The sequence below is a fragment of the Anser anser genome (genome assembly GCF_964211835.1).
Source record: "Anser anser genome assembly, chromosome: 1".
Taxonomy (NCBI): domain Eukaryota; kingdom Metazoa; phylum Chordata; class Aves; order Anseriformes; family Anatidae; genus Anser; species Anser anser.
The window spans coordinates 112,455,997-112,471,146 of NC_139720.1; the positions used below are offsets into that span (position 1 = coordinate 112,455,997).

At 41.3% G+C, this 15,150-nt stretch overlaps 1 protein-coding gene across 2 annotated transcripts in view; it reads right to left on the bottom strand.

The window, feature by feature from the left end:
- Positions 1-15,150, bottom strand: part of URB1 (URB1 ribosome biogenesis homolog) — a 49,417-nt gene that overhangs the window by 23,795 nt on the left and 10,472 nt on the right. For both annotated transcript variants that reach the window (XM_083841691.1, XM_083841692.1), the window contains exons 9-19: positions 14,888-15,083; positions 13,482-13,619; positions 12,933-13,106; positions 12,154-12,304; positions 9,477-9,599; positions 7,741-7,853; positions 6,400-6,519; positions 3,287-3,403; positions 2,484-2,622; positions 1,256-1,426; positions 8-204 (exon numbers count right to left, since the gene is read on the bottom strand). In XM_083841691.1, the coding sequence (XP_083697817.1) occupies positions 8-204; positions 1,256-1,426; positions 2,484-2,622; positions 3,287-3,403; positions 6,400-6,519; positions 7,741-7,853; positions 9,477-9,599; positions 12,154-12,304; positions 12,933-13,106; positions 13,482-13,619; positions 14,888-15,083 (1,639 nt within the window). The remainder of the gene's footprint in view (positions 1-7; positions 205-1,255; positions 1,427-2,483; positions 2,623-3,286; positions 3,404-6,399; positions 6,520-7,740; positions 7,854-9,476; positions 9,600-12,153; positions 12,305-12,932; positions 13,107-13,481; positions 13,620-14,887; positions 15,084-15,150) is intronic.

Here is a 15,150-nt window from a genome sequence, read left to right on the forward strand (position 1 = left end):
TCCATACCACAGGTTCCTGAGCTTGCTGGGGTATCCAGAGATTATAGTACTGGTTAAATCGGTAGAGCTGAGGATATTTAGAAACTTTCAGGGACTGCAGATCTTTATCATACAGCTGGAACATCAAGCAGAGGGCGAGGGCATCTCTCTGAGAGTGCAGAAGGTCAGTGAAAACAGCAACAAGATAGTCTACGATGTGTGCTCCTGGAAAGGCAAAACAAAAAAAAATAACACCTCTGAAGTAATCTGTGTAAACACATGCTAGGGCAACCCTCTTTCCTTACCACTTGGGCAACAAGCCTTAAAGCATTATTTTAAAAAGTACCGAATAGGATTAAGAGGTGTTTTTGACAAGCCAGACAAGTGTTCCAACCTCCCTGAGGTATCTGAAAAAATCCTCCATACAGTAGTAGTCCTTGGCAAAGTAAATTATCACCCTACTTCAAAATACATGCTCAGATTGGCCTGTTTCCTTCCAACTTTGCCCTTACTGCGTTGTGCTAAACTTGCCTGCATTTTGATGAGTAATGACTCCAGCCCAGCACTACATAAGAGCAGAACTGATTTGTACTGAAGTGAATACACTCAGCTTAACGCACACTGGTTAAATTTGGAGGATTTTTATTTCAGAACTGTCAAAGTTCCACTTCAGGTGCATTGGACTCGATGAGGAATGCTAGCAAAGCCTGCTCTCAAGCCAACAGCTCCCCCTGTGACTTCACCAAATCCTTTCTGCCTACAGCCATTGAAACCACCTTCCTGTCAGGATCCACATACCCTGTGTTTAAACACTCTGTTACTGAAGCACAACTGTCTAAGGCCAAGATTATCCATGCAGGGACACTCTGCACTGCTCCTCAGTCCCCTCTGTAAAGGGGTTTCTTGTCTGGCCTGAGGTCATTTGCTTCCTCCACTTCCCTGCACTTCACTTGGGAAAGGTCAGCTCTCTTGCTCTCACCTAGACAGTTTGCTCTCCCACAGTAAGAGTTCCCTACATTTGAATGGTAGTTTATAAAGTGCCCATATTTCCACCTCTTTCCTACTCCAGAAACCAACAGAGAGCTTATCTAGGGTCAGGAGAGAAGGACAGAAGCTTCTCATAAGCCTCTCCCGAGCAAGGAAAACCATGGATCTGTACCTCTTCCTGCTGGCAATGGTAATAATAAAAAGTCTTGTGGAGCTCACTGGGTTAAGAACAATCCCACTTCCACTCTCCACTCCCATGAACGATATAGAGAAACAGAAAAGTTTGTACCTGTTTCATTTTCAGCCTGAAGCAGCAGTTTATTCCTGGCTTCTAATGCAGCAGGGACAACAGCACTGAATGGAAATGTTTGGATAATGGTATCTTCATTTAAAGTGAACCCAATTTCTTCATCCAGGCCATCACTATCCTCAACTAGGACATCCACCATATCAAGGACATCTATTGTGTGCAGAAAAAGTATAAGCAGAGGATTCAGACTAACTAGGTACCAATGGAAGCAGAATCCAACACTTCAGGAATACGAAGCTGCTTCTGAATACCCAAAGCAGAAAAGGGATAAAAGACAGGATAAGAGACATTTGTCTAACAAAAATCGCTCTTACAGTGCTCAAATTCAGGGTCTGCCATTCAACACTGCCATTCAGCTGACAGAAATAAGGGAAGAGAAGAGGTGCATCAGCTGCTGCTACCATGATTGCATGAGATAATGTGGATTAGATCATCATGGTGACAGGAAACAAGTATGGGAAAGCAGAAAGGGAGCAGCTACTACCCCATAAAAAGAACAGCCTGGGCAGGCCTTGAAGAGCTTTTCAGCTTGGTATAGACAGAGAACCAAATCTTGGTCATCAAAGAGTTAACAAGAGATTTAACATATGAAGAACAGTGTTACCATGTATTCTGTGGCAGGCAACAGAGCCAACTTAAGGCATCTGATCCATCTGGGACCGAGTGTTAAAGTACCTCAATTATCTTAAATTTATGTACTACAAAAACCTGCACATGGGCAGTTACAGCAGAATGGCTAGCACATGGTAAGCTAAGTGTCCACATCTGCAGAATTTTGGTTTTGCCTGCAGTAGGACTGTGACTGCTCCCTGACAGCATGGGCAGCAAAATTCCAGCCATGTTAGTTAGAAAGTTCCTTGTGCACCCCAACCCTCTCTTCATGGATGAATGGAGATGAGCAGTCCCAGGGGAGGAAATGTAATAGCTTTCATTTTAGTTAGAAAATGCTGCTGCAGGACCCTAAAGAGAGATTTAAAATACTGCTAAAAAAGCATAATTGCATCAGAAATTACATTTTGGGGCAAAGAGGTAACTTTGCAATTCAGACTTCTACTTTTGATACTAAATACAGCCAGAAGCCTAATTCCCACAAATCTATACTTAAGCAAGAATTACATGGTTATCACTCTTTAGTTTGCTTGATTACGGCCAGAAGATTTAGCACAAAGTCCCAGAGCACTCTGTTGTTGAGGGAATCACCACATACCATCAATGTGAGAGACGGGGATGCTGACATTATCAGAGTCTTGCTTAAACATATTAACTTGGAGCATACTGGCCTCCTGGACAAGGTCTGCCGCTTTATCTGTATACGGATAGGGGTTTGTCACAAGTTTCAACAGGATCTGTTAACAAAAGTTGAGAGGTAAATGTAAATGCATAGGCTATTAAGTGCACAGAAACCATGACTTGTTAAAAAAGACTATGGGCTAAAAGCGCTTGGAAGCTAGGAAGGCTTTAGGAGGACAATTCCCTTATGCTTCTGCAGGAATCTGCCTGTGGTTACCACTGTACGTGGGACCTGTGCCTGGTGGAAAAAGAAAGGTCCACTGCAATTTTGCAACCAAAGTGCTACCACAGACTGAGTCCCTGGGGAAACTTTTATGAAAAGGAAGCACTGGGCATTTAACATCCTGCAAAGTAAACAGGAAACATCAACTTTTCTTGCAAAAGACTACAAGTTTCTTAGGTCTGACAATTTTGGCAGGTATTACTGAGTAAAGAAAAGAGGAGATAAAAGCTATCCCCCCACCCCAAACACTCTACTCTTACATCAACAATGCTGTAATAACGACTTATCATTCTAGATTTAGTTTTCCTCCAAATCACTTCACCCTCCTCCCACCCAAGACAAAGCTGTCAGCTCTGTGTAAAGAATTACAAGCATTGCCTTTCTCAGAATTCATTCACTGATCTCTGAGAGGTTTCTCAACAAAAGCAACAAAATAATTAGTTTCCATTAATGCTATTCCTGGCATTGTTTATCCAGCTAACTTGAACAGTTGTTACCCTTTCCAAAAATTGAATCACTGCTTCCTTCTTGTCTTCTTTTGTATTATCCAAGTGTTCCAGCCAAATTGAAAGTTCCTTCCATGTGTACTCAAACACTCCGCTGTCATGTAAAACCTGTCCAGAAAAACAGAAGGGTATAAAAAAATAAATAAAAATATAGATCCTTTTGTATAGCAAATTCATGTTTTCTTCTTGGAAAGAAACGAACAGCAGGTGGATGAAAAGCAGTATCTGTCATTCTCACGCCCCCAGTTCAAGAGGCCTTATTCCCACTTATTAGGGCCACTCTAACTCCATAACAGTCTCAAAATGAATGCATTTTTTCAAATGAAAGCAAACCTCCCAAGACTTTATCATCTGGCCTCAGTGTAACTACAACCAGGGCCTAGTATCTTCATCACTACTGTTTTGCTTACTGCTCTGCCAGCAAGAGCTGAGAGGTGAGGCATGAGTGGGTTACAGGTGATGAATGAAACCTGCTAAGCTCTGCCAGACACACACAGGCTCTGTAGGAAGTGAGCAAGAAGGAGTCCTAGCAGCCATGGGGCAGAGAATGGAGGTCTTTAAGAATGACCAAAGAGGTAAAACACGGCTTACTTGCTACTGGAAAGATCTGCTAACAGCAGCTTCTTTCTGCTCCTGTCTTCTCAGAGCCTGTCCTCCCCTCACTTGCTGTGTGCAGCACAAATTCCGCACAACTCCACCTTGTTCCTGTCCTCACACAGACCACGCGTATGGGATGGATCCCATACGCACAGTATTCAAGTCTGCTGCCAACAGCTGTCCACCTGACAGACAGCAAGCGTGTGATGATCTCACTAGGAGCTTTCCTTCCTATGCATTTGGAATGCAAGGCTTCGACAAGCACTCAGGACACAGGAACCTACCACGGCACCACCTTACACCGGAAAGGAAGATCCCCCAAAGGCATGACCAAAGCTAAGAGCCAGAAGGACTTCTGGGTCAACACAGCAAAGTCCTGCTGCTGTCAGCAGTCAGTCAGCACAAACACCACTAAGGTCAAGGTTAACAACACAGAGCATTCATTCCTTCCATCTCAGCAAACCTTACTCTTGCTATTTCAGGGGGGCCAGCTGTGCTGCTTTAAGTGGGTTGTACTTCTTTGTGACCCCAGAGCGTCGTTACAGTAAGACAAAAAAAAAAAAGGCCAGAACCATTAAAACAGCCTGTTGAGAGGCTACTGAAAACTACCAATGGACTACAAAAGAAAAATCATTGCTATTTTAAATCAAAATCAGGCTATTTATGCAGAAAAGAGTTGGGTGAATGGGTAAACAGAAAGTGAATGAACTGTAGGACGTGACCACTGCTCAGAGAGAAGTCTGGGCATACTTGTAGGTGGCTTGGGTGGGGAGGTAGACAGTTTTACCAGAGTCAAGTCACAAGTGTTAACATACTTCGAAAATTTTGCCCACTTTCATCCTATCTAAATTCAGGCTCTTTTCTGAGACACCCAAATGAGGAACTTGGCGAACCTATGCTCCCTCTGCGAGAGAAAGGAGTGAGTAGGAAGAAGAGGAGGAGGAATGGCTGTCTGAAGGACAATCCAGATGGCAGGCAATTTGAACTACACAATGGTGTATCTGCCTGTCCCTCACTCCCAACAACAGATGAAACCTTGACCAGCTTCCAAACTCTGGCACCTACGCTGAATGCCTGAAATTATGCAGGATGAATCCATGCCTTTGTTTCTCCCCATACCCAAAATACAAAGAAAGCCATCACAGCTCATTTGCTCAATATTTACTCTGTGTACACCCCAGCAGCTATAAAAATAACACTGCTGCTTACAAGAATCTGACAGGATAATTCATTTAATGAGAAAAAAAAAAGAAAAAAAGAGATCCATTTTTAAATAACTCACTATTTTTGGCAGAGTCTCAAAATAGAAATACACTTGCAGCTCTCATGAAAACAGGCAGGAACAGAATGTGAAATCCAAAAACATGCTTTCCGATTATACAGCACAGTGTTGAAAAATAAGCAAAACACGCTCATTAGCATCTATTCTTAGCAGCCTTTCTGCTGACATAACTGCCCTAACTTCACTGCTTCTGTCTTCTCTAAGAGAAAATGAAATGGACTGAAAGTAAAAGAGGAAACAAGAATGAGTCAGGCAGCCCACATCTCCACTCAGCAAAAGAATCCAAATACACGAGAAAAACTGCACTGGGTAGCTTTTGATTGAGATATTCTTCATTACTGCAAGACAAAGTTAACCTGCCTCTAATCCCCTGCAGTGACCAAGGGAACTAAAACCTAATTAAATCAGTCTAGCTTTGGTTTAGTGGACTGGACATTACAATTGGAGCCTGTAATTGAAGCTAAATGCAGAAATTAAGTGCAAGAAACATAAACTTGTATTCAACTATAGTTACAGGACATTATGGTCAGGGCTCAGAACACCTTTTTAGGTTTGTTCTTAGGGAGAAAGAAAGCTTGTTTGGTTGGGTTTGTTTTTAATGTAGGACTATCCCTACTAAGATAACTGAAAGATGCTCAGTCTTCTTGAGACTTGCAGTTGATGAGCACTTCTGAAAGTCAGATCTTTCCTACTTAAATGCACGGAAGTGGATTTTATTTCATTTTAAGACAAAAGCATTCCTTAAATCATAGCTTGATTCAGACTAACAAAGACGACTTTACAAGGGCAGAATGAACATGGTATGCATAAGACTTTAGCGAGGCAAGAGTGAAAAAGTGCAGATTAAATACATCAAGATAAAAAAAAGAAAAAAAAAGATCAAAACTAATCTTTGCTTGATCAAATGTCTAGGCCATTGCAGGCACAAACTACATCAGTTTATTACATCATAACATTTAATTCAGCCTAAGGGATGGACAAACACTGAAGATGTTTTTCTTCAACTGTTGCAGCAAATTCAGTAGACAGCATTTGCTTTCACAGTGTACTTGGCTAATAGGGTACAACAATTTCCAAGAACAGTGACAGTAAATGGAAAGAAGACTCCATTGGCCACACAAGCGTGCAGTAAATGTATCTACTTTAAGAAAAAGTTTTTAGAGTCTTGAAATTTCAGACCAATGGAATACTGTGAATATCCTGATATTTCAGATCAAACACTTACCTTGATAATCAGCTTTTTGGTTGAAATTTTCAGATGAGAGTGGTTACTTGTAACAAACATTTTCATCAGTAAATAAAATACTGACTTTTCACCAGCTACCTTTTCTGTCTCAGAGACATCCTAAAAGACAAATATAATAAAATTCTTTTGGTACAGCAGCACTGTACAGGATTATTTTGCACTAAAGCAGATAAGTAACAAGTATACGATTTTATAGACATGCCCAAAAGTACCAAAGCCAGCACTTAATGGGATGATTGCATTCTGTGAACCAGGAAGATAAGTATAATATGCTTTTTTGGAAAATGGGAGAAGAGAGGAGTAGCGGAAACACCAGCTAATACAAGAGTCCCAGGTAAAGCCACCTTCCTCCACAACCATCCATTCTACTTATATTTCTGTTATCCCCAGGAATTCAGATTTCCTACAAGTACTGTCTGAATAAGACAGTACTGTAATCATTTAAGAGATTGAATTTGATCCTTAAAGAAAGGAAAACAGTACAAGTCACAGGGATGCTGAACACTATCTGAATATCAAATGACGATCCTCCAGCCGTTTCCCCTGCTTTTCTCACTGACTTCTATTTGATGTCTAACTATTTTGTAACCCTCTGTAACATTGCCAGATTTGGCTTTTATCTTTTCTGTTAAAACCTCTAGCTTTGCCCTTCTAGTACACAGAAGAAAATACATTAGCTTCTTTGCCCATTTCTTGGATTTTCCTTTGTTTGTTTTTCACTCTCCTCACTTCTCCTTTACGACCGACTGCATAATGACATAAAATCTGTAACACAGAATCACAGTCAAAACACCCATGGGTCCCTCTGCTTCCCCTCAAAGCTGGGCCCACTCTTTCTCCAGACATCTAAAGAAGACTGTCTACAGCTCCCTAATTTTACAAGCCTGCAGTAAAGAAGAGAGCACGGACCCTGAAATTTTCCAGTAATTACAGAAAAGAGGGACAGCCTCATTATCATCAGAATCTTCACCGGGAATGGGTGGAAGATGAATGAACCTCACCGGTTCGTCTCCTTGATCTGAAATCTAAGGCTTTCTAGACAAGTAGAAAACAGAAAATTCTTACTCTTGCAGTTCTCCAAGGACAACAAGAGCTGAAGGAACCTTGTCAGCCCTCTTCAGATGGACAAAAATTTCTGTCCTTGCTTAAAAACTTTTCAGCTCAGAAAGAATTCTTTACTAATGTTAAGTCTGTAATTCCTACCAGTGATACAAAAGGGTTACCCTCTAAAAGAACTAGACTGGGACTAGTTTAGAAGCAGGCAGTTCTGGATTTGAGGACTGTGGGCTAAAGAAGCATAAATCTGCCTTGAAGTCTTACCTGTACTCGGAACCAGGCAAATTTATTTGCAGGGAGTTCCAGTGCCACTTTCAGTATATGGTACTGCAGAACAGGGGGGACCTCCTCCCGGAGGCCCTGTTCAGTGACGATACCTGAGGTTTGAAAGCAATAAATAATCAACGTTACTTTGGAATATCTTACTGAGATCATCAGGAAGGCTAGTAATCATTTAGGGTTTCAAAACACCACTCTGAGATAAATTGGCAATTCGTAAGCTTCCAGACCATGAGACCTACACACACACAGACAAACCTATTACGGTTGGCCGATCTAAGGCTGGAACCCAGCAGGGAGAGTCTCACACCTGCCCCCGGCACAAGCTATTGCTGAGGCATGGGAATACAAAATCTCTTCCATCAGTCTCAGGTACCCTCAACATCATAACCATTCACCCTACAGGCCATAAAGTTGTGCAGAGACCCTCACAGTAAGCCCTAAAAATTGACTTCCCCACACTTCGACTGCAGTCTGAGATCAGCTGTATAAAGCTTTGACGGCAGTGTACTCTTCACAGTCTGTATGGTACCTTTGTGGTCCACATTACAGAGAGAACAGTAAACTTTAAAAAGACAGCATCACATCAAAAGCCTAATCAACAGCAAGACCAAATAAAATAGTACCAGCTGTTTAAAGCACGTGCTGATAGAAGGCAGAAGAACATGCTGCCTTTGGAGAGTATGTTTCATTCAGGGCAAGGGGAAGGAACAACACAACTCTCAAGCTGGAATCCAAAGGAGGGAAGTTTCATGATTAATTTACCCCACATCATTGTCTACCTTATCCTCTTTCATCAAAACAAATACCCAAGCTCCCTTCTGAGAATGACACTTTATTTTCCAACTTAATTATTTTATTACGTAACAAAACATACCATCAAAGAGATTTCTGCCTCATGAAAAGGTGTTCTGCCTTTTGTCCATTTTGAAAAAAAGCAGACCAGTATAAGAAATAATGGGACAAACAGGATGTGCAATTTGGATTTATGTGATAAGACAGCTGATTTGGGGGAAGGAGGCGGGGGTTGTTGTTTGTTTAAATCCCCTTTCTCCGCTGACAGACTTTAAGTATGGCTTTTACATAACTCTCATTCTTATAAATCCCAGACCTGCCTAGGACTTGGACAATTGTTCCAATTTGGTGGCCTATGAGCTCTGCTGGCCCACAGACAGCAATAATGCCCAAATAACATTTTACTCTCTCCTCCAAATGGAGAGAGTAATGGCTGTCTTTATTGTACCACAAGCAGTACTGGAAGATCTTACGCACAGCCCATGATTTGTGGGTCATCATCCTTGCTGCATTAAGCAGGTACAGAACATCTGTTGATTCCTGCTGTGTGAAGAGGCATACCCCCAGTGAACACCACACCAGAGACAAAAACACAACAATATTGCTAATATGCTTCCTCATATGGGTTTTTCACAGCAGGTAATGCCATACAGAATACTGCTCTTCTCCCCATACACTGCATACTTATAATAAAAGCAAAACAATTAACAACACAGCATATGGAAAAAAATATATATATTTGAATGCTAAGATTTTCCAGAGGAGACTGGCGAATTGGTACATGATTCTCCTTCACCCCAAACTTTATATGAACTACTCTTTTAACTCTAAATCTGTATCATTGTGGTTAAGAAGAGTGAGGAAATAACTTACTTTGCAAATAGCCAGTGAAAGCAATAAAGGTAAAAGAAATACACATCACATACCTTTTAAGAGCTTGCTAAAATCAAAGTTGCTCCGTGCTACCAAGTGGGGCACAACCTTCTGATAAAGGCATATGACCTGAAGCAATGCAGCTTTCAGAAACAGTGTCTCAGCATCATCTGAACCTAAATCAAGTGTTAGCATAATTAGTTTCTCTTTCCTTCACATCAACAAAAAACAGTGTAGCACCTACATTACCAATCATGAGAATCACTAATAATATTTTCAGTAGAGCTGCCTATGAACTGATCAGTCACCTTCCTCAATAACAACAGGAAAAAAAAACACATAATGGAATCCCCAATTCCCTTTTTCCAGTATGCCTGTTTTAATTTTACAAATATTCTGTCAACTAATTCAGTGTTTAAAGTGACAACTGCCATTTTTAATTTGATTCTGAAGTGCTCACAGAGATAAAGATAACCTCAACATTTTAACAACCTCTAGAAGAATCCAACCAATCCCACTGCTGTTCAGTTTAAGGCTTAAACACAGAAAAAAGTGAAGGAAGAAATGATAGTAAGGCTGCTATTTTTTGGGGATACTATTTTAACCAAACGCCAGGTAGGTTTGACTGGGGAAGGGCATAAGCCAACACACTAATTTATTAGTTCAGTTAAAGGTTTCTTTTTTTCCCTTATTTCTTTTTCCAAGATGTCCTCTTGACAAGAGGATGACAACATGTATCTGTAGGAGAGAAATGCCAACCCCAGCTAAGGCAGCCATCTACTTACGAGAAGCCATTTCAGCAGCTAAATATTCTTTCGGTTTATAACATAAGGATGCATAAAAGCTACTTGTCATCCAGTTACTAATGAGAGGAAGCAAAACAAATGAAAGGCAGCCAGAACTTTTTTTTTTAACACTTATCTTTTTCCTGCTAACTAGCTCTCCCTCAGGGAGCCATGAAGAACTGGAGGGATGCCATACACAAATGTTGTCACTGTTTGCCCGAGTCTCAACTTCCATTAAAAGAGAATTTTCTGGTTGCCACAGTGCAAATAAAGCTGCAAAAGGTGAACTAAGAGTAACTAATAAAATATTATCGTTCTAGCATGAAGAGAAACTAAAGCTACAGTTCTTTAAAAAAAATAGTTGCTCCATTGGTTTTAGCAGGCACTCTACCAGTAAATAGCCTTGGAGGGTCAGCACTGAGAACTAATCCGCTGCCTGAAGTCACACACAGAAGGACATTCTCTGAAGAACTCTCTGCTCCAGAAAGTCTCAGTGTGGAACATGCCCTGTCAAGGGCATGAAGCTGTCTGTAGATTTATCTTCAGTCTATAAGCAAACCATTGCAGGCTGCTAGCCAAGCTACAGAAGAGTACTAAAAATTCCAGTTCCCTGCAATGGGACGATGAAAGCAAGTCCTTCAGTAAAGACATTGTTTTTGTGAGAATAAAACTGAACCCTTTGACAACAACCCTCTGTCCCTCTTCCAGAATTTGCACGTTTCCACTCCTGTGCTTACAGCAACACAAGCATTTGTATAGCCAGAGTAACTAGCTGCTTCACAAAAAATGATCTCATGGTAAAATAACATGCCAGACTAAAATCACCCAAACCTATTTTTCAGTTCCCCCTGCCTGTGTTATTTTGTCACAGCAAAATACTTGTACTAGCACAGGAGGATCAAGGACAGAAGGGTTCAGTTCAACACAGGGCAGTACAAAGTCCTGCATCTGGGGAGGAACAACCCCAGGCACCAGTACATCCTGGGGGCAACCTAGCTGGAAAGAACTTTGCAGAAAAGGATCTGGGGATGCTGATGGACACCAAGCTGAACACGAGCCAGCAATGTGCCCTTGCTGCAAAGAAGGCAGATGGTGTCCTGGGCTGCATTATGCAAAGTGCCGCCAGCAGGTTACGGAAGGAGATCCTTCCTGTCTATTCAGCACTGGTGAGGCCACAGTTAGAATGCTGTGTCCAGTTCTGGGCTCCCCAGTGCAAGAGAGATATGGAGCTACTGGAGACAGTCCAGAGAAGGGTCACAAAGGTGACTGGGGGACTGGGACATCTCTCTCATGAGAACACGCTGAGAGCGCTGGGAGTGTTTAGCCCAGTGAAAAGGCTCAGGGGTGTTCTCATCAATGTCTATAAATAAATGAGGGCAGGGTGAAAAACAGATGGAGTCAGGCTCTTTTCTGTGGTGCTCAGTGCCAGGACAAGAGGCACAAGGCACAAACTGAAACACAGCAGGCTCCATCTGAACCTCAGGAAACACTTTTTTTTTTTTCTGAAGGTGATGGAGCACTGGCACAGGTTGCCCAGAGAGGTTGTGGAGTTTCCCTCCATGGAGATCTTCAAAACCCAACTGGACAAGGTTCTGGGCAAGCTGTTTAGGTGGCCCTGTTTGACCAGGGGGGTTGGACCAGGTCGTCACCAGAGGTACCTCCCAAACTCAAATATTCTGTGATGCTGCAACAGCTGAAAGTCACACTGCTTAACCTCCCAGTAGCAATGCCAGCCTTTATGTCAAACTGTGTTTTAGGCAATTCTGACAACAGTCAGAATTAAACTGCCTGAAGAAGTGAACAAAGCAAAGCTGAGTAGTAAATGCATGGCTGGTATCTGGACTCTGCTGGTTGCAAACTCTTAAACTGCCTTACACAGGGAGAGGATTTTACAACACCCATTTACCCACATGTAAGATGTGATGACTTCACCTGCTTTGCCTACCATGTTGTTCTGCAGCTTCTGCTGTCTCAGTCATTTCTTCCACAGTGGAAATAGCAGTTTCCCTTTTCTCCTCTTGCCCATCAGGATGTTCTTTCCCTTGCTTCAGAAGGGACTGCCAAACAGCTACTATATTGTTCATGTCTGGTAAAAGCTAGAAGAAAAAAGAGAAAAATTGTATTAACTCTCCTGTGTGAGACAAAGCCACTCCAATGCAAATATTTACAACCAGCCAACATGAGGAGCTGCTGCTCTTCACAAAGTTTGTAACTGATCTTCTATTGACTCTGAAGAAGATCTGAAATCAAGTAGCTTACCTTCAATTCTGCATAACATAAATACATGAAAGAACATTTTACTGAAAAAGATTCCTGTAAAAAGTGTAGTTTTGGTTTTTTCATCTTAATGGCATATTATCAACTCTAAGGATACCTCGTCTAGTAACTTCTAACTGAATGAACTCTGCTGACTTCAATTTACTTGAACCAGGGAAATTTGCTTCTCACCCTGCTCTTGAAACTCATTTGCAGCACAATAGCTGCCAATGTTACGAATTTGTCTGACAACAAAGTTTTATTCACATTTTCCATCAGCCAGATTTGTTAGAAAACTAGTCTATTACCACACCAGTTAGTAACACCTCTTAAACCACAGCTTCCCCCTGCCAAAGGACAGTATCTCCTTGCTCCCAGGCCACAACCACTTAGGGAGAAACTGCAGAGGAGTAGGTACTTGCCACGTAATGACTCATGTGAGACCTTAACTGCCTTTTTACTTTGTACCTTGCTGATGGCTTCTCTGTATAGCTGTACAAATTCCTGCATCGTTGACAGTGAGTAGACTTCTGACTTTTGCCAAGTTTCTTCATTCAAGCAGTACTCAATATTCTTCAAGGCTCTTTTCAGAATCATTGACACAAGTGACAGTATGCTGTGCTTCACTACTTTGCTGGGCAACTGAAAGAGGGAAATTAAATTCATGATATTTCAGTAACTCTTCTTACTGCTTTGAACATTCTCTGTACTCTGAATGTATGTTAACATTTGCTAATGAATTAATTACTTTCTAAGCTTAGGAGAGAATCTGTAGGTTTTCAGATTCCCAGCCCAAACTGCTAAGGAGCATTGGCAGCATTGGTGCTCGAGAATACCTGCTGGAAGCAGTACCAATGGGTTTTAGTTCATGTTCCAGGGCTTCCCCATGCCAGCTTTATGCTGCAATTGACCATATAAAAACTTATAACCAACTTACACTTCTTGGATGATCCCACGCTTAAGTCAAACAGTATTAATTAGGACATAAAAATTGACTGAAATATAAACTGCTCTTACATTTAGTCCTTGGGTGAACATTATTTTATTGCACACTGCAGGGACTGTCGTTACCATCACCATAGAAAGCAGCCTGGGAAGAGGAATAAACTCTGAAGTCTTAAAAGAGTTGGAAATGTCTGGTTGAACCTCATAGATCTGAAATAAAAACAGATTAATCAAAATTAACATAGTCACAGAGATAACAGCTTCTTCTGAGGAATGATTTACAAAAGAGCTTTGACTTTTCAAACACAATGACAGCAATAAATATCAACTTTTACACAAGAATGCTAAAGAGCATCTCCCCAGGCTGTTCCATGAAATGAAACATCTGCATCCAACCTGCACCCCTCCTAAAAGCCAACACTTTTCAACAGATTACAGGTCACATTTGCTCACTTCAAGCTAAAGCAAAGAGGCAGAGGAAGACTCAGAAAGGACAGAAGTTTTTTCTAGCTGGGCTTCTATGTTGCCACATCTCTAAAACTGTACCAGCAACATGAGGTTTCCCGCTATTTCTTATGCCCACCTCTTCCTTCCTGGTTTAGTTAAATGTTTATACAGCCTCCTGCTCTAAACGTGGCTCTTTAGCAAATGACCTTCCAGCTCTCTCTGTCTACACTTTTTAAAGCAACTGTGGCTCTGAGCCACAGCTCATTTTCCTTAGCACCCACAGAAAACAGGATGCCATTTCCCCCCCCTCCATTTACTAACTTTGACATTTAACAGCATCCTGCTGCTTCGTTCCTGACATGTCCACAGTAATTGATGGTGTTATTTCAGAGCCATTAAGTCCTTCCCTTTTAACTCACTTAAAACTCCATCACCTAACTTCCTCACTGCTGGTTTATTTTAAAATCATTATTTATGAAATTCTGTGCCTGTCTTCCTTTTTAGTGATTTCAATAAGCTCTCTTAAAATACTGTTCACTTACAGCTGTGAACACAATATATCTTCAAACCTGAGTTTCTTCCAAAGCAGAACAGCTGTTTCTAACACGAAAATAAAAAACTCCACTCCCTGATCTTCGACTTATTTGCTGATTCATTTCAATGAAACTCTTCACTAGGAGGACCTGGTCTAAGCTAAAAACAATTCTGTCAGTTTATACCTAACATGGCCACACCACAGGCTGACTGGGTCCTGAACGGCAACAGTACCCAAACTATAACAATTTTTACACAGCAATGGCAGCACTTGTAATGCATTATAATATCTGTCTGTAAGAACTGCAAAGGCAGGCTTCCCAATCAAAGGTCCTTTGCTGGTTAACTTTTTTTTTTTTTACCATCTTTCCTATTATGATTTTGGGTAATTCTGCAGTATTGCTTAGCCAACACTATTCCGGTTTTTGGAGGAAAAGAAAGAGTATTGGAATTGCGTATTTCTATGTAGAAGTGGTATGTATCATTCATACTCTTACCTTTTTGAGTAACTTCATATTGTCCATCCAAGCTGACTTTACTCTAGGAACAAAGGAATACTGGGTCTCCTTAAAGTACCTATTCAATAGGTCTGGACATACTTTTAGAATATTCACCACGAGATCAGCAACCATTTCATCTTCTGTTGCAGTTTTTAAACCAAGCAGAAAGCGCAGGAGCACCACATTTCCTCCCCTATTGAAGATAATAAATACTTTAAGAAAGAAATCCCCACTTCGATACTACATGCAATTCTAACTCT